At 58.0% G+C, this 17,672-nt stretch overlaps 1 protein-coding gene across 6 annotated transcripts in view; it reads right to left on the bottom strand.

Moving 5' to 3' along the window:
- Nucleotides 1-11,580, bottom strand: part of CELSR1 (cadherin EGF LAG seven-pass G-type receptor 1) — a 146,563-nt gene extending 134,983 nt beyond the window's left edge. For all 6 annotated transcript variants that reach the window (XM_053584866.1, XM_053584867.1, XM_053584870.1 and 3 more), the window contains exon 1: nucleotides 7,859-11,580. In XM_053584866.1, the coding sequence (XP_053440841.1) occupies nucleotides 7,859-11,441 (3,583 nt within the window). In that variant the 5' untranslated portion in view covers nucleotides 11,442-11,580. The remainder of the gene's footprint in view (nucleotides 1-7,858) is intronic.
- Nucleotides 11,581-17,672: the final 6,092 nt, after the last annotated feature.

The raw sequence follows: 17,672 nt of genomic DNA, 5'->3' as shown, positions 1-17,672 counted from the left end.
GCTGATTTTTATTTTCTTGTTGTTGAATGGCCAGAGTTCTTTATATATTCTGGATATTAATCTCTTATCCAGAGATATCTAAATTCAGACATACAAGAGATTAACAGGCCCAGAGGAGCTGCATTTGCTCGGTATCAGACAATCAGCGCAGGGCAGGGGAGGGGGGTGCACCAGGCCTCCTCTCTGGTGCAACCTCAGGCTCACTCAGTGAGCCTGTGTCCTATGTAGAGCATCATAACACAGCAAAGGACACCTCTGGGGACCCCAGTTGTGTGTGGCTGTCTCCAGCAACAGACTATACGGTAGCTAAACAACTTTCATTCTGACTATGAAAACAGTTCTTGAACAATCAGCTCACTGATAAAGTGTTATTGCCCTGCAAGAGAGTTCTTATCTCCAAATGCTAACACAGCATGTGATTTTATTTGAATGAGTCCCTGTTAGTTTACTTTAGCCAAGTGTCATTTAGATTAGATATGGAAAAAAAAAAATCCCAAAAATATAAAAAAAACACAGAACTAGGAGAGAATACAGACTATTAAAAGGAAAAAAAAGTCTTGATTGATGGATGTCTGGAAGGAGAGAGAAAAGGAAGGAAGGTGGGAAGAAGGAAGGGAGAGAGGCAGGAAGGCAGGCGGGCTCCCCGGATGGAGGAGTCTGGCTCTCCAGGCCAGCAGGCCCGAGAGGACACACGAACTCAGTGTTAGCCCCTCACCTGGCATCTGCCTCTCCCGCCCCCCGACAGAACCTCAGGCTCTGACCACAGACACGGCGACCTCACAGCAAGGCAGGCTCACCTCCCCGCACTTGGTGCCCACCGGTCCTGCACCAAGTGCTTTCTACAATAGCTCCAGCACAGGAGGCCTACGGGGGCCCAGCGACATCTCCGAGGACCCCCTTCTCCACCATCAGCTTCTCCCTTGTCCTGCAGTGTGGTGGCCCTGCCCCCCCAGGTGGAATGAGGTACAGTGTGCATGCGATTCTCAGCCCTCCTGTGGCACACCCTGGTGTCACTCAGACTGAGCTTCCATCCCAGGGAATCTCCAAGCCTTCAAAAATGGGCATCAGCCCAGTGGTTGGTGCCTCAGATTCCCAGGGTCTGAGCCTGGTCCTTCCTACTCCACAACCTCTCTGCCCTCAGTTTCTTCACCTGTAACACGGGGATTCTGCGGGACTTCGGAGAGATGGTGCCGGCTAACCCAAGTAGGAGCCTGATGGTGGGAAGCAGGCACGTGAGGGTAGGACCGTAGCAGTGCTCCTGCCGTCCTCTGAGACCCTCCTCTGAGGCCAGCATGACTCCCTCCACAGGCCAGTCCCTTGGACATGGGACACTCACAGGCCCCAGCTCCCGGGGACCCTCTGTGTTGCCCCCACACTCCCTGTGACCACTGGAAGGGCCCCATGCTAGGGTGGCTGGGAGGAAAGGTGTGATGCCACACAGTAACCTTTAGGGAGCCCCTCACACTGTGTGTGCTTTTGAAACGGCGCTGGCCGGCATCCAGGACATGGAGAGAACAGGGAAGCTGGAGTGGGGCTTTTCCCAGCTTTGGAATGTTCACGCCCCACAAGGGGAACTGATTACCAAGTATCCACAAGTTCTTACCCGAAGCAAAAGCATGGAATTCAACCACTGGACGTGCCCTGGAAAATGCCCATCCCTCTCACCCAGGGCCAAAGGCCCCAGCAATGCAGGGGGCGGGGGGCATAACAATGGCCCTTGTTCCATGTGGCTTCCCTGGGCCCCAAGTGAAGGCAGGCCCCTCAGCCTGGCAGGTGGCCACTCCCCGAGCCCCTCTGTGGGCACCCCTTGGCTCTCAAACATCTGCTCAGCACCTACTGTATGCCCAAAACCAGGTCCTTAGGGAAAAGGAAAGGGAGGCCCACGGTCCCCCCCAAAGGGGTGGCCACTGACACCCTCATGGCCCAGACCCCAGCACTCAGCGTTTCCCTGGATGACCGTGTTTCCCTCCAGAAACAAGGGAGCAGCAGAGTTACAGAGGCCCTGCACACAACCTCCCAGCACTCAGGGGTCTCCTTCTAGAGCATTTATATGAACCTGTGCGTTCAGGTTACAGGACAAGAAGAAAAAAAACTCAGAAAATGATTTCCCCTGAGGCTTGAACTGAGGAAACCGTGCCAAGCCCATGACTGCTTTCCACACGCTGTGCCCCACGTGATAAAATCTACTTCTCTTTGGATCTGAGTGCTGGAGGGGACAGAGGCCGTGGCTCAGGGCCACCAGACACACCCTGGCCCAGTGGCTGCTGCCAGCCCCACCCCCTCCCCACCTATCCAATTCCTGAACAGGTCCTGCCCTCAGGCTTTAAAGCAGGCACCCTGTGCGCCAGCCCAAACCCAGGTGGGCTCTTCAGTGGTGACATGGGGGCCTGGACTGAGTTCTGGCATCACCAGGTGAGACCAACACCTTTTCTTGACTGGCTCCCACTCAGGGGCTCTAGGTACTTTCCCAGAGTCTCACCTGCCTGCCAGTCCACTTGAGCTGTGAGAAACTGTCACCCACCCCTCCGCTGGGCAGCTGGTGCTGAGGTGGGCACCCTGCCCCTGCCCCCACACACTGCCCCCCAGCCCTGCCGTGGCCTGCGGGGCTCCCCATACTTCCTCCACTCAGGGCCTGAGACTAAGGGGGAAGTTGCACACAGCGGGGCCTTGAGGGCCTTCAAGGAGACACTGAGGCTGTCCCCTCGCCCTCTCCCAGTGCCCCCGAAGGTGCTGGTGCCCACTCAGGGCGAGGCCAGCATGGCAAGGAATTGCAGGAGGGGCTGGGAAGGCCAAGCACAGGAACCCACCAGCTCCTCCAGACCCTCAACTGGGCCGTGTGCAGGCTCCATGTCCCCATGGCCACCCTGCCTTCTCTCCCAGCCTGGCCTCATCCACCCCCCCACTTACGCCTGACAACCTCATCTGCTCCTCACAGGCACCCTCAAGCCCCCTCATAGCGGCTCTCCTGGAGGCCACCAAGGACCTGGTCTAACCTGGGTCAACTCTGTCCTCAGGCTCGCTGCCCAGTGGGCATCCATCAGGGATGAGCCCCTTGGGACCCTCATAGCCCCTCAGGCCCTCCAGATGCTCTTCGTGCTCCAGAGCTCATGCAGAGCCTCCTTGCCCAGCAGGCCACCAGGGCCACTTGGCCAGAGTTCCTCAAGGATGGCCTGGGTCTCATCCTAACTGCCCACACCCTCTGCTCTGGTACCCTCATGTCCCCTAAGACATGATGGCCACCCCTTGGCCATGACTGTCCTCTCTGCCTGCCACAGAGCTGCCCAAGACTGTGCTGGCCATCTGGGGACATGACCCCAGTTGTCCCCTCCTGTCCAGACCTGCATGTCCAATGGTCTTTAGGACAATCTCCAAGGTCTTCCAGCTACAATCACATGGGGTCCAAAACTGCAAGGACCCCAGCTTAAGATACACCATCCCCCCAACCCTGCCCCACACAGGTCTCTCTGAAAAAACAAGCTGAGGGAACAAGGCCCAGGAGTGGCCATTCTGGGTTCCAATTCCAGAGCTGCCACCACGAGCTGGTGTCCTGGGCACCCTGTCCTTGGGGTCCTTGTCTCTGAGATGTCCGGTGACAGTACTGCCCGGACGTGTGGGAGGCCACAGCAGGAGAATTTATAACAGTCGCTAACCAATGGGGGTTCAGAGACTGACCCCCACCGACAGTTTGTTTTCGATTGCTCTAATGTCCAGTTTAAACAGATGCACAACCCCCACTTCGGTGGGGTCAGTCCCTGACTTCTCCTGGACCCCCGACATTGGTCAGTGACTTAATCTGGTGCCTGGAGGGTTCCTGGCACGGAGAGCAGGTTGGCTGCAGGCCCATGGAGGCCACCGTGTGTGACCCTCTAAACTGACAAATCCCTCTTCCATCTACCCCCTCACGGGGGCCGAGCCGCACCTCTCCTCCTGCTCCATTCTCCCACTTAGGAGAGACTTGCCCACTCGCTGCTGGGACACAGCCCCAGCACCCACCCTAACCCTCCACAGTCATCCCTCTCCAGACCCATCTCTCTGCCAGGCACGTGTTTCCCATGCTCTCGCCGGCCCTGGAGGGTCCCTGGCCCACCCTGGTATGTAGGCTGTCCTCACCTCCCCATCCCTGCTCAGCTCCCCGTCTACCACACTCCATGTCTCCCCAGTGTCTGGGAGTCAGGGCCCCACTGGCAGACCATGCTGGCCCGGTACACAGTAGGTGCTCCAAAAATGAATAAATACTCATTTGCTTCGGAGCCAGTGTTCCTCAAGGTATGAGCAAGCCACTACCAAAGTTATCGGAGCCCCAGGATGGTTAAGGTGTTGGCAAAGTGCCTAACTCTTCCCAGAGAATCCAGATCAACAAGACAAGTGTTTTAAGATGGTCTGATCCTCTTCTACACCAAGTTTCAGAGAAAAATAAAGTTCCGCGCACCCAGACAATGCCAGTACAATGGCCAGCTCCCTACTTCCTTGTTCATTGTCTTCTGTGTAAAAGTCATTGTGATATCCTGTATTTAACCACACAAACACTTCTCAAAGCTTTATCAAGCCTAGATGACTTCATACCATCCAATCCCCACCAAGGTAAACGGCAAGGAGGTTACTCAACCTTGCTATTTCCCTGAGTTCCACTACTTTCTGACATACCTGCATGACTCACCCACCAGTGACTCTCACTCCCCAATGCTACTTTCCCACGTCTGTAGGGATGTGCCAACACGGCAGGAGAGACAGGGAAGGCGCCTTCCTACCAGGAGCCATGTACTACCATATAAGTGTTTAAGATGGATTCAAAAACCAACTTCCAGAAAGACCACAGACAGTATTCCATGCTTGAGTTGCCACTGGGCGATTAGCCACACTGCTTTGAAAAATGCAAACACAGCTTTTGTTATTATACATTTACAGCAAAAGGTTCCTATCATAGAATTTAAAATCTCACATAGAAAATGAACACCCTCTGCTGGGCGTGGTGGCTCACGGCTGTAATCATAACACTCTGGGAGGCTGAGGTGGGTGGATAGCCTGAGCTCAGGAGTTCAAGACCAGCGTGAGCAAGAGCCAGACCCCATCTCTAGTAAAAATACAAAAACTAGCCAGGTGTAGTGGTACACGTCTGAAGTCTCAGCTACCCAGGAGGCTGAGACAGGAGCATCTCTTGAGCACAAGAGTCTGAGGTTGCTGTGAGCTGTGACACCACGGCACTCCACCCAAGTATTTGAATCTCATCATATTCAGACTTCAAAAAATTTTCAGACAGGGATTTGCCCTTGGTGGGCTGCATGAAACTGTCAACAGTACCTATTCACAGTCAAAATGATGGTGCTGAACCCTAGACCAGGAGAAAGGAACACCTTCCCCCCACCATGCTGCAGGGCGCCAACTCAGGTGCCAACCTGGGCTCCTCTGCTGAAGGCAGGTTCAGGCCCTCCCTGAACGGCCCCCACCAGAGCTAACCTGCCTGCCTGTCCCCTACGGCGCTGCTAAAGCCGTAACCACACATCAAAGGCTTTAGGGTAGGGCAGTAAATCCCGAGAAGCCAATAACACTTCATTGAAAACAGCATTTGCATTGGAAACAACAGCCTTCCAGCTCAGTTCCTTAAGAAACTGCCTCTGGTGGCGCCTGTGGCTCAAGGGGTAGGGCGCCAGTCCCATATGCCGGAGGTGGTGGGTTCAAACCTAGCTCTGGCCAAAAACCACAAAAAAAAAAAAAAAAAAAAAAAAGAAACTGCCTCTGGTTATTTCAAAGGCCGATCTTGGGTTTGGTTTCTCCGTAGTATTTGGGGGTTTGGAACTACACTCTTACAGTCCAGAGGCAGCTGCTTCTTGGGAGCTTAAATTAAACAGGCTCTGAAAGTCACTGGGAAGCAGGGCATACTCAGCCGGCACAGGAATAACTCGGATTAGCAACTAACTCCTCAAAACTTGTCTCTTAGGTCAGGCAGGAGGCTGTGAAAGCTGGGCTGGTGCCCTGCCTGCTTGCTCACTGGCGGTGTAACCACTGATCTCTTCATCTGTCAAATGGGCAGGAGCAGAACTCACCTCCCAGGGACCAAAGGAATGGAGGACAGTGTAAGCACAAGGATCTACAACACTGCTGGTCAGAACCCCATCACAGATCATCATTACCATCGGGGGTGGGGGGCACAGACAAGGCAAATAGTAAAAAGTTCCTATCATAGAATTTAAAATCTCACTCAAAAATTGTCACATAGAAAATGAACACCCATTGTCTGATTTACAGGAGGGCATGTCCGAAAAAGAGCCACAGCCAAGGACAGGATCACTGAGACAATTACTACCCAGCATAGAACCCCCGCCCCACCTTCCACCGTGGTCCAGGCTGTGCCCCCACCAGGTGTGACAGCCCTCAGCTAAACCCAGCCGTCAGGCTAACTCGGAGGGTCGACACTGCTGATGCCACAGGCAAGCAAAATATCCTGCTAAAGCACCATGCTCCCCCCACACACACAAATCTAAACCCTATTATTTTGCCACATTGCTTTTACACAGCCAAATTTTCCATTCTGCTTCATCGAGCAGATAAAGTGGTAGAGGAAAAATATGAACCAGAACTTCCATCACGCTGGCTAACAATTCATCCCTAAGTGCCCACTCCGTACACTCTACACACTTTTACAATCTCACAAAACCTAAAGTATCGCCAACAAGATAGAGTACACTGCCCAAATCGATCTGAAGGATTGCATCATTTCAAAACTGCATCTGTAAATTTCAGATCTTATAACGTACAACTGGCACCGAGACCTGTTTGCTACCCAGCTCTCTGCACACAGAATCATAGCCAAGGGGGAAACAAAATCAGGCAGAAAATTAACGGCTTCCTTCTTCCAGGGCTCCCATGGAAATATTGTATCCTAATAATTTAAACAACCCCTCTGAAGGTCTGAGCCCTTTTTGGTAGCAGTTTGATCTCATAAGTGAGGATGGGGGGCAGACAAGACCTCTCACAGAGCCACTGGGGGTCCACGTATTGTTCTCCCAACTCCTGCCAAATCCTTCTCTGGACTCTGCATCTCCCAATTCCCAGACCCTCTACTGTCCCCCATCCCCAGCACTGCAGGCTGGCTGGCCCTGGCATGCAGGGGACAGTGGCATGGAGAACAAGCTCTTTGCTGCCAAGCCTGTGGTGGCTGAGTGAGCCTGGCTTGCCCTCTGCTCACCTGCAGCCCTAGAGCTGGTGAGCAGGGTCCCACACGGGCTCCGCCACTAATCTGGGCAGGCCTCTTAAGTAACAACCAAATTATAAGCCCACATCCAGGAGCAGAAGCCAAGATCAAACAAGACCATGCTTTTCAAAGAGCTTGCACAAAGACGGGTGCATAGAAGCCCAACTGTTATTATCTGGAGGAGACAGAAAAGCTAGACCAAGGGAACACTACAGGGTGGTGACTCAGGGACCTGTCCGGCAATTTCCAACGGTCCCACCTGGAAACTAATGGGTACATAAAGCAGGCAGTGACCTTTGATCTTTCCAGAGAACCACATGGCTGGCTGGCTAAAGAGCATCCCCAAGCAAACCCTGTAACCTAGATAACCCCAGGCCAGGTTTTAATGGTATGGTTCTGGAGCCACTAGCCTGCCCCAGTCTTGAACTTGAAGCAGCCCGGGCCTGCTCCCAGCAAAAACGCTGAGGGAAGCAGTGTGGCGCCTCTCCCACGCGCCAGCCTAGGTGGGGCACCTGCCCCAGCATCCAACCGGAGGCAACAAATCCCCAAAGAGTTGCCTGGGCGCTGCCCGAATGCGCCCTGGCATGTCAGGCGGGGCCCTTGGCGGGTCCCTGCGGCTCTCCAGGCAGCCTGTGGGGAGCTGCTCCTCCGGCCCCACCGGCCACTCACCAGACACAGACACCTCCATGAGGGCCTCCAGCGGCCGGTTGTTGTCCAGGTCCTTGCTGAGCTGCAGCTCCCCCGTGGACGGGTCCAGCAGCAGGAGGTGAAGCTCATTGCCCTGCAGGAAGGTGTAGTTGAGGCTGTCAGACAGGTCAGGGTCACGGGCGGGGATGCGGCCTATCACGCCGGTGGGGAAGCTGTTGGACTTATTGGTGACGTAGTTGTTGAAGAGGATCTGGAAGTCGGGTAACACTGGCGGGTTGTCGTTCTGGTCCAGGAGGCGGATGTGCACCGTGGCCCGGCTCACCAGCGGGGCTGACGTGGCCTGTACCACCAACACGTACTCCCGCTGGACCTCAAAGTCCAGCTCGACCAGAGCACGCAGGTCCCCACTCAGCAGGTCCAGCTGGAAGACCTCCGGCACATTGCCTTCCACAATCTGATACATGATCTGGGCATTGGGGCCTTCGTCGGGATCATCCGCACGAATCCTCGCCACCACCGACCCCACTGGGCTGTTCTCTTCTACAAACAGCTCCAGTTCATCTCTCTCAAACACAGGGGGGTTGTCGTTAATGTCCAAGACAGTCACCTGGATTTCCACCACAGCGCTTAGTGGAGCTGGGCTGCCCCTATCCACAGCCAGAGCCCGGAGGTTGTACACAGCCACGTGCTCCCGGTCCAGCCGGCGCTGGGTGCGGATCACCCCGGATGTGGGCTCGATGTAGAAGTCTCCATCCCCATCGTCCCCACCCTGGAAGGTGTACAGCAGACGACCATTGGGGCCCGAGTCCCGGTCTGTGGCAGAGACCTGGAGGACGCTGGTTGATGGCGGTGCATCCTCAAAAACGGAGCCCTGGTAGAAATCCCGCAGGAACTGGGGGGCATTGTCGTTGGCATCCAGAATAAGGATCTCCAGGGAGGTTGTGTCCGACTTCTGAGGGATGCCATTGTCCCGAGCCGTAATGGCCAGCGTGTAAGCAGCCTGGTCCTCATAGTCCAGCTCCGTGGTGGTGTAGATGGTGCCAGTGTCAGGGTCAATGCGGAACTGGGGCACAGGGTCCTCCAACACATACGTGACGCGGGCATTCTCGCCCGTGTCCTCATCCGTGGCGCTGATGGTGGCGATGGAGGTGCCCACAGGCCGGTCCTCGCTGACACTGACCGTGTAGTGGGAGCTCTGGAAGACCGGCCGGTGGGTGTTGGCGTCGGTGATGTTGATGAACACCTGTGCAGTGTGTGAGCGCGTGCCGTCCGACGCAGTCACCGCCAGCACGTACTGCCGCTCTTGCTTGTAGTCCAGCGGCAGCGCGAGGGTGATGAGGCCGCCCGCGCTCTGGCTGCTGAGCGCAAACCGGTTGCGGGTATTGCCACCCGTGAGCTGGTAGGTGATCACGCTGTTGGCGTCGCGGTCATCGGCCCGCAGGGTCAGCACGCTGCTTCCCACAGCAGCGTCCTCGTTCAGACGAAGCTCGTACACGGGCTGCGTGAACACCGGGTCGTTGTCGTTTACATCCAGCACCGTGATGGAGACGCTGGCAGAGGAGCTCATGGGGGGCGAGCCATGGTCCACCGCCTCCACCGCGAAGCTGTAGCGCTCCACCTCCTCCCGGTCCAACTCGGCACACACCGTGATCCAGCCCGAGCTGTTGTGGATCTGGAAGGGGAAGCCCATGGTGGCAGCGGCGCTCTCAGACCCAGCGCCCGCGGAGGCCGTGTCCACCAGCCGGTAGCGCAGACGGGCGTTCTCCCCCGCGTCGGCATCCACAGCCTGAATGTGCAGCACAGAGTAGCCCAGGGGCGCGTTCTCCAGCACCGCGGCCTGGAAGGGGCTGCTCACGAAGATGGGCGCGTTGTCATTCACGTCCAGCACCTGCACGGCGACCAGCCCCGAGGAATTGATGAGCGGAGGCCGGCCCCCGTCCTGTGCCTTGATGCGCAGCGTGTACTCCCGGATGGCCTCAAAGTCCAGCGGGTTGATCACGTCCAGGCTCCCACTCAGAGAGTGCAGGTAGAACTGCCCCTTCAGGTTCCCGCTGACGATGCTGTAGTGGATGGCCGCGTTCTGACCTTGGTCCCTGTCCGTGGCCTGCACGCGCAGCACTGCGGTGTTGACCGCCACGTCCTCGGGCACCTGCACCACATAGCGCTTCTCGCTGAACTGGGGGTAGTTGTCGTTCTCGTCCTCCACGACGATGTGCACGGTGGCCGTGGCGCTGAGCGGGCCGGGGTTACGGCCCTGGTCGTTGGCCTCCACCAGCAGCCGGTACTCGGCCGCCTCCTCCCGGTCCACCACCGCCCGGGTGCGCACCACGCCCGAGCGCGCGTCGATCTCGAAGATGCCGCCTGCGCCCTCCAGGAGGCGGTAGCGCATGTTGGCGTTGGAGGGCGCGTCGCCGTCGGTGGCGCGGATGGTGAGCACCTCGTAGCCCACCTCGAGGTTCTCGCGAACACGCTCGCGGTATTCGGACTGCTCGAAAACCGGGCTGTGGTCGTTGGTGTCGCTGACCGTGACGGTGAGGTAGGTGGCGGCCGAGCGCCGCGGAGAGCCGTGATCCACGGCGCTCACCTTGAGGACGTGCGTGTCCTTGGTCTCGCGGTCCAGCGCGCGGGCCGTGCTCACCGCGCCGGTGTCGGAGTCGATGAGGAAGTAGCCGTTGGAGCGTTCGTCAAACAGCGCCTCCATCTGGTAGCTCAGGCGCCCCGCCTCGCCCGCGTCGGGATCGTGCGCGCGCAGTTCGATGACCGCGGTGCCCGCCGGCTGGTTCTCCGGCACCGACACCTGGTAACTAGGCAGCGGGAACTGCGGGCTCGTGCTGCCGCCCGCGCCCCGCCGGGCCCGTCGCGCCATCGCCACGCCGGCTGGAGGCAGGCTTGGCGACGACCGCGGCGACGGCAACGCGGAGGGCGTCCCCGCGGCGGCCGCTTCCAGCACCAGCTCCACCCGGACGGTGCCGGCAGCGCGCCGCAGGGCGCACAGAAGGCGCAGGCGGATCGAGCTGCCAGGCGGCAGGCAGATGGGGCCGGCTGGGCAGTGGGGCTCGGGCCGGGCCGAGCAGCTGCAGGCGGGGAAGCTGGTGAGGGCCGCGAGCGCCGAGTGCAGCGTAGCCGCGCCGCCGCCGGGGGCTGGAAAGCAGAGCGCCCCTCCGAACTCGGGAACCGTGAGCACTGCCCGCGCGCGCAGCTCCGCGCCCGGGGCCCGTCGGCGCCGCGGCGGGGATCCGCAGCCAGGACCCTGCGCGCGCGCTTGCAGGCGAAGACTTAACGCCGTCGGAGTGCCGCGGGCTACCAGGCGGACGTGCAGCGGCAGCGGGCGGCCCCCCAGCCGCGCGCAGTCCCGAGGCCCCTCGCCTAGCCCGCGCCGCCGTCCTGCCAGCCGCCCTTCTCGGCTCACGTCCAGCAGTTCCCGCAGAGCCCGGGGCGTGCGCGCGGTGTCCAATGCGTAGGTCCAGCCGGGCCCCAAGGCGAAGGCGCGGGATCCTCCGGGCACGCGCAGGTCCCAGGCGGCCGCTCGCAGCCCCAGGGCCGGCAGGGCGGTGGCGGCGGCCAGAAGCAGCAGCGCGGGCAGCACCGGCGGCGGCGGCGCCATGGCTCGGAGCTCGAGCCCGAGCCGGGCGCCCGAGCACAATCCATGCACCCGGCGCGCCTCCACATCCACCCCGCGCGGCCCCGGGGCGGCTCCTGCACGCCCGGCGCCGGGTCCTTCGGATGGCCCGCGTTCTGTCTCCCCGGGGACCCTGGCAGAGACACCGGGGGCCGCGCACCCGGCCTCCCTGGCAGCTTCCACTTCGAGAGCACTTTGAGAAAGTTTGCGAAGTTGGTTTCAAGATGGCTCCTCCGCCAGTCCCGGGAGGGCGCCGCACATCAACCTGCAGCGGCGGTGGCTCCAGGCGGCTCCAGGTGTCTCCGGCGCTGACTAGGCCGGGCAGGCGTGGGAAGCGGGGCAGGCCCCGATCTGGGCGGTACGATCCCCGAGCGGGGTGGCCCGCGCCGTTCTGCGCAGACCCCGGCGACCGGTTGCTGCCTGGGCGGTGAGTGCTGCCCGCGCCCCTCCGCCCGCGCTCTCCCCGCCCCCGACCGGCCCCGCCCCGCCCTCGGCCCTGCGGCGTATTGTTCGGGCCCCGGGGGGAACGGTCCCCGGGGGGAAACGGGCCGGGAGGTGTGCGCAGGGAGGATCGCTATGGAGACGCGGGGGCGCGGCCGGGGCGGAGGCTGCTGGCCCAACCCTCAGTGGCCTCCCCACTCGGCCTCCCCGGGGAGGCGGGGCTGAGCGGAGCAGTGAAAGGCGGGGCTGGGGGCCTCTGGCTGCCACTACCCGCCAGGCGGTGGCTCCGCACTTCGTGGGCGGGAGCGCGGCTCAAAGACTCGCACCCCACCCCAGCAGGAAGGATCCCCAGAGATCGCCGCCACGGGCGCTGCGCGTGTTGGACCCGGGACCGGAACTGGGCAGAGGTGTCGGAGAGTTCCCCATAGGGACCGAGGGGCCTGGGGGTTACACATTTACTGTCAGATGCACGGGGACTAAACTGCTCCTCTGGACTTTGAAACCCAATAGGCAGCTACCAGATCCGCGTCCTACTTGGTTTCAAGAACTTTTGAATGAAAAGAAAACCTGGGTCGACATTTGGGATTTGGAGGGGACGGCGGAGGTTCGCGCTGGTGGCCCAGCCGAAGCGATCGCGGACTCATTGCCGAGTCCCAGAGCCTCCAGCCGGCAGTGCGGACCCTGGAGGCCCCCTGGGGCGTGCAACCCCCTGAGAGTGGGCCGGGAGGACTCTGCTACTCCCCCCACAGTCTCCTGCAAAGAACAAGGGATGCAGAGACCTTCAACCTTTTAAAGCTGTGAGAGACACGCGCGCATACACGCCGCTGGCGAGGAGCCCCGGCGGGATGCGGAGGGAACTTTAGATCTCCAAGACGCACGTTCGGCTGCCAGAGGGACACAGACGGGAGAGCGGGTGGAGGCTTAGGCCTTTGAGATCCCCGCAAAGGGGGAAGGATTTGGGACTGTGCGACATTCTTTCTTCGCGCAGGGCCTTAGGACCGCACCACCCCAGCTGGGGAGGAGCGCGCTCACCCTCCTTGGAACTTTAAGTGTCCGGACGCACCCTGGAGGCCTCCACGGCGGCGGGGTAGTGGTGGGGGCGTCTCGTCATCTGAGATGGCTTCTCCCGGAGCAGTCGAGGCGGTAGGGGTGGGAGTGTGGTTCAGTCTCCTCTAGAGCGAGTCCTTTTGTCTCAGGAGGGTCGCTGCATCTCAGAGCTGAGCTCCCGTGGTATGGTCTCAGCGAACGTGGGCAGCTTTAGAGATGGGGACAGGTCTTTGCCGGCATGGCAGACAAGCATATGTCACATACATGCTCAGCCAGTTTCGCTCAAAGTTGGTGAAACAATGTCTTTGGGCTGAAGCCCATCGTGAGCGTTTTCTTCCCGTTAGCAATGATTCAGAGACATCATCCTGGCCTAAACAGTAGTTGTTTCGGAGCGTTTAATCCTGGGAGTTTCCCCTGGCAAATCCTGTTGGGAACTGTGTGCCTGGAGAGGGGGGTAGAGAAAGAAAAGTATGGCCCCTTAGTGTGGCAGGTCCAGGACAACTCAGACTGCACTGGGACTGGGATTTTAGTGGGGAGATGGGGGTCAGGAAGGCAGGGAGGCTCCTGGGCTGTGGGGACCAAGGTGGGAAGGAGCAGGAGCTCCCCTCCCCCGAGTATATTTTGCAATAGGGCTTTAAATAGGGTGGGTCAGGTTTAAACAAACATTCTGGTGTGGGCTTGCTTTCTGGGAATAAGACACCTGCAAGCTGCAGGGTAACCACAGTGACTGCCAGGAAGCATTTCCTGGTCCCAGTGGCTGGGCGGAGTTCACAAGGATGAATCTCATTAACAGTATGTTAAGCAAAGGGCCAAGAAACAAAAGATGATTCCCATCGCACATAGACCAAAAGCAAGCCTCGCCACCACGCTTCACAGGCACATTTGGGGCAGGCTGGACTGATGGCCACCTGGGACCTGAGGGTTACCGGAGTGCTGTCTTCATGATCACACTTGGAACATACGTGCTCTTGCCAGTGTCCAGTTTCAAGGAAAAGCGGAGGAGAAGGAACAAAAAGACAAGTTGCAACTTGTGGTGGGACACAGGGTGGTCGAGTTGTATCAGCAGGGCAGAAATCACAAAATCTGAAATGACCAGTGCCTTAGAGGGGTTGAGTTCCAATTTTGCTATTAGCTGGTTGTGCAACCTTCACCAGGCCTGACTGCTAATGCTCCTAAGATTCCCAGCATTGAGGGATCAATGAGAGACTCTGAGGAGGTTGGCACGGGGCTGGCTCAGGCACGGATCTACAAGGTCTAACATTTACTGTTACTGCCTTGTGGTCATTGTAACCTCACACAAGTTCATGGCTGCCTCCCCGCTCCCTTCATTCGGTGAATTAAATGTGGTCACGTGTCCGTGCTGGAGGTATGGCAGAGGCTTAGCTTTTGTCTGATTTCCCAAAGGTTCTGTGCCCTGTGTTGATCTGATCCACCCAGTTGTTTCTAGGAAGTGAAGCTGACTCACAGAGAGGGGTATGGGCATCCCTGGGGCTTTGTGGAGGGGCAGGGCATGTGTGGTGTCCTTGCCCAGTGCCCAAGACTGTGGCTCCCACTGACCACTGCCCTGCTTTTGCATTCTTCCCAAATGGGGGTAGCTTGGAGCAGAGGTCTCTTCTCCTTTCCCCCATGTACCCACTATCTCTGAGGACCCAGGGTCTAGTCCCTGACTCTCAGGGTCCCCTCCTGGGAGGACACATCAGGGTGGGGACGAGGCTTGGAATTTAATAATAGCACCCAACTCGTGCTTGAGGCTGCCCACCTGCTGCCACTGGCCAGAGGAGGCCCACATCTGATGATGCTGTATGTGTCTGGAATCGCCAGTGCCACTCCTGGCTCTGTGGGTCTTAATCCATGTTTGTGTTCTGCACACGCCTGGAGGTGTTTCACGTGAAGTAAGTCTATATAAAAATAAAAATAGAATTTAAAAAAGAAGGCACGGGCGGCACCTGTGGCTCAAGGTGTAGGGCGCCGGTCCCATATGCTAGAGGTGGCGGGTTCAAACCTAGCCCCGGCCAAAAACCAAAAAGAAGGCACAAGCTACACATTGCCAGTGTTGCGCATGTTGTAAAAAGTAGCTCAGAATGCATTTCGCCAGGGGCTGGAACCAGAACCCACATGAACTCTGGAATCTGTTCCTTACATAATAAATCCCTGGGCCTGGTTTTCAACAGCAAGGAGCCTCAAGAAATCACTCCATGGATGAAAGCTGAAAAACGAGTCCAGGCCGGGCTCCACTCTGCCCTTTTTTTGGAATTTGGAGAGAAAGACTTCTTGAAAACACAGCTCTTTACACCCCATCCTCTCCCCATGGCCCCTAACTTTGGTGGGGTTTGATGCAGGGAAAATTGTGAACGTTAAAATGTGGAACAGAAATGGGACCTTGAATTAACTAGAATGTTAAAGAGACAACAGGCAAAGGGGATTTAGATCCTAATCGAGCACAATTTATGTACTAGCGCCTCCCTAAAAGATCAGGATAGCCTATGACAAAAAAGAAAAAATGTTTTCCTGCTTGGAAGCTGCCAGAACCTGTCTAAATGCCAATGCTGGGATTTCCTGCCCCAGACCGTTGTGTGCGGCTGCCCTGGCCCCTGGGTGAAGGCCCCTCCCTGGGGCTTATCCCCATCGGATGCTCCTGAGATGCCGTCACCTAACCAACCTGTGCCCCATGCAGGCATGGCCTTAGCTCCAGGAAGGTTCTAGAAAGGTTAGCTGGTGTACACAGAAGCCAGAGGCTCAATCTCTGGCCAGATGGAAACGCTGTGGAACTCAGGATTATGGGCCTGTAAGTCCAGACCTGTCCTTTCCTTTCTGTGGGGAGGTGCCTATGACCCTGCCCCACAAGCCCGGACCCCACCAGTCCTGCAGAGGCCCAGTGGCCCCATCTCTGGATTGCACTGGCCCCTAGTGGCCAAGCACAGTCTCTGCCCCTGCTGAAAACCTTCCTTGGTGCCTGCCTGGTCTGGGAGCAAGTGCCCAGCAGACATTCTCCATGAGCAGGTGGCAGACACAGCCAGACCCCTGGGCTCCGTGTAGCTGCACTGAGAGTGGCACCTGGTGTGTGTGCGCACACTCAGGGTGGTACAGTCCCACTGGCCCAGGGCCACACTGCCCACTGCTCCTGGGGCTCAGCCCCTGCCACTGTGCACCAGAGTGGACAGCATGGGGGCAGGGCTCCCCCACTCAGTCTCAGTCCAGTGCACAGGCACCTAGCATTTGTGAGAGGAAGGGACGGACTCCTGCCCAGCGCGGGGCAGTGCAGCACAGCAAAGTCTGTAGGCCTTGCTCCTGTCGTGACTTCTGCCGTTATCCTCATCGCTGTTTCCTGGACCCCTCTATACACAGAAACAGCATCACGAAGCCTCTACGGGAGGCACTGTCGTCTAGCATATTTCCTCCTTACATACCTCCCTCTCTTTTGTAAAAAAGAGACACACTTCACATGCCACAAAATTCACCCTTTTTAAAGTATAGAGCCCCGTGTTTCTCAGTATAGTCACAAAGTTGTGCAACCATCGCCATTATTTCTAGAACATTTTCATCACCCCAAAGAGAAACCCAGTTCCTCCAACTTGATCCTGCCTCCGCTCCATCCGCAGCGGCCACCCATCCCCCTGTCCCTTCAGATGCCCCTGCCCCGGCATTTCACATCCTGGTGTCTGTCTTTCATGGAGCACATGCTTCCTTCCCCCGTGAGAGGGAGACTCAGCCCTTCACTCCCTCTGATGGCTGAGTAAGTCTCCTGGTGTGACGCCCCATCAGGAGTGTTTGCCCACTCCTCACTCGTGGCTCTGAGGTTGAATAGCCTCCCTTTTTTGGAGTGGAGAAAAGGAGGGAAGATATTCTCTCTGTAAAATTGCACACAAAATCTTTTTGAAATTATTCTTTATTCTCTTATTTTGACATTGTAACTACGTCCATGCTGTTGTTAGCGGCTCACAGGGAATTTTCCTGGGGGACTTCCCTGTGCCCTCTCTGCCCTGTGGTGGGACTGGCAGAGTGCCGAGGGGAAGCCAGTGGCCTCTGCTTTCCTGCCTCCTCCCTGACACTATCTCCGGCCCCTTGCTGCCCTGGCTGGTCAGGGAGCCACCTTAGATCTGTGAGATGCACCCCCACCTCCTGAGGGCCACAGAGGGCCAGGGCAAGTGTGCCCTCCCTGCACCTGTCTCTCCTTCCCATCACACACATGTGCACCTATTCAACCTTCATTCAGGACCCCCCTGTGGACAGGCTGTTCCTACGGGAGATTACAGACCATAAATAAAAGAAAATGAACAACTTCAGGTAAAGAAAGTAAAGACTACAGAGAGAAGAGTAGCAAGAGGCTATTTGGGGTGGGAGGATGTGGAAAGATGATAAGGGGCAGACAAGGGTGAGCATGTGGGGAAGTGCATTCCAGGCAGTGGGAGGACAGGTGCAAAGGCCCTGGGGCAGGAGTGAGGGGGGAGGGTGTCTGAGGCCAGAGTGGGGGTGGGGGACCTGCGAAGGTGAGGGGGGGCTGGGCCACGGTCAGGACTTCACAGTCTGTGCAGCTGGTCTCAGGCAGCAGAGAGCAGGAGAGACAGTGATGTGGTCTTTACCTCCACACCTGCTTCTGGCTGACTGGATGTGGGTAAGGAGGCTGTGGGAGGTCATGACACGCACCCTGGAGGATCTGACAGGAAGGGTGTGGAGGAGGGAGAAGCCGTCACATCTGGGCTAGAGTTGGGAGGAGAGTCAGCAGGACTT

This window comes from Nycticebus coucang, chromosome 3 (assembly GCF_027406575.1).
Source record: "Nycticebus coucang isolate mNycCou1 chromosome 3, mNycCou1.pri, whole genome shotgun sequence".
Classification (NCBI taxonomy): Eukaryota; Metazoa; Chordata; class Mammalia; order Primates; family Lorisidae; genus Nycticebus; species Nycticebus coucang.
Note: the sequence above shows the minus strand (reverse complement) of the source record. Positions and strands in the feature narration are given on the sequence as shown.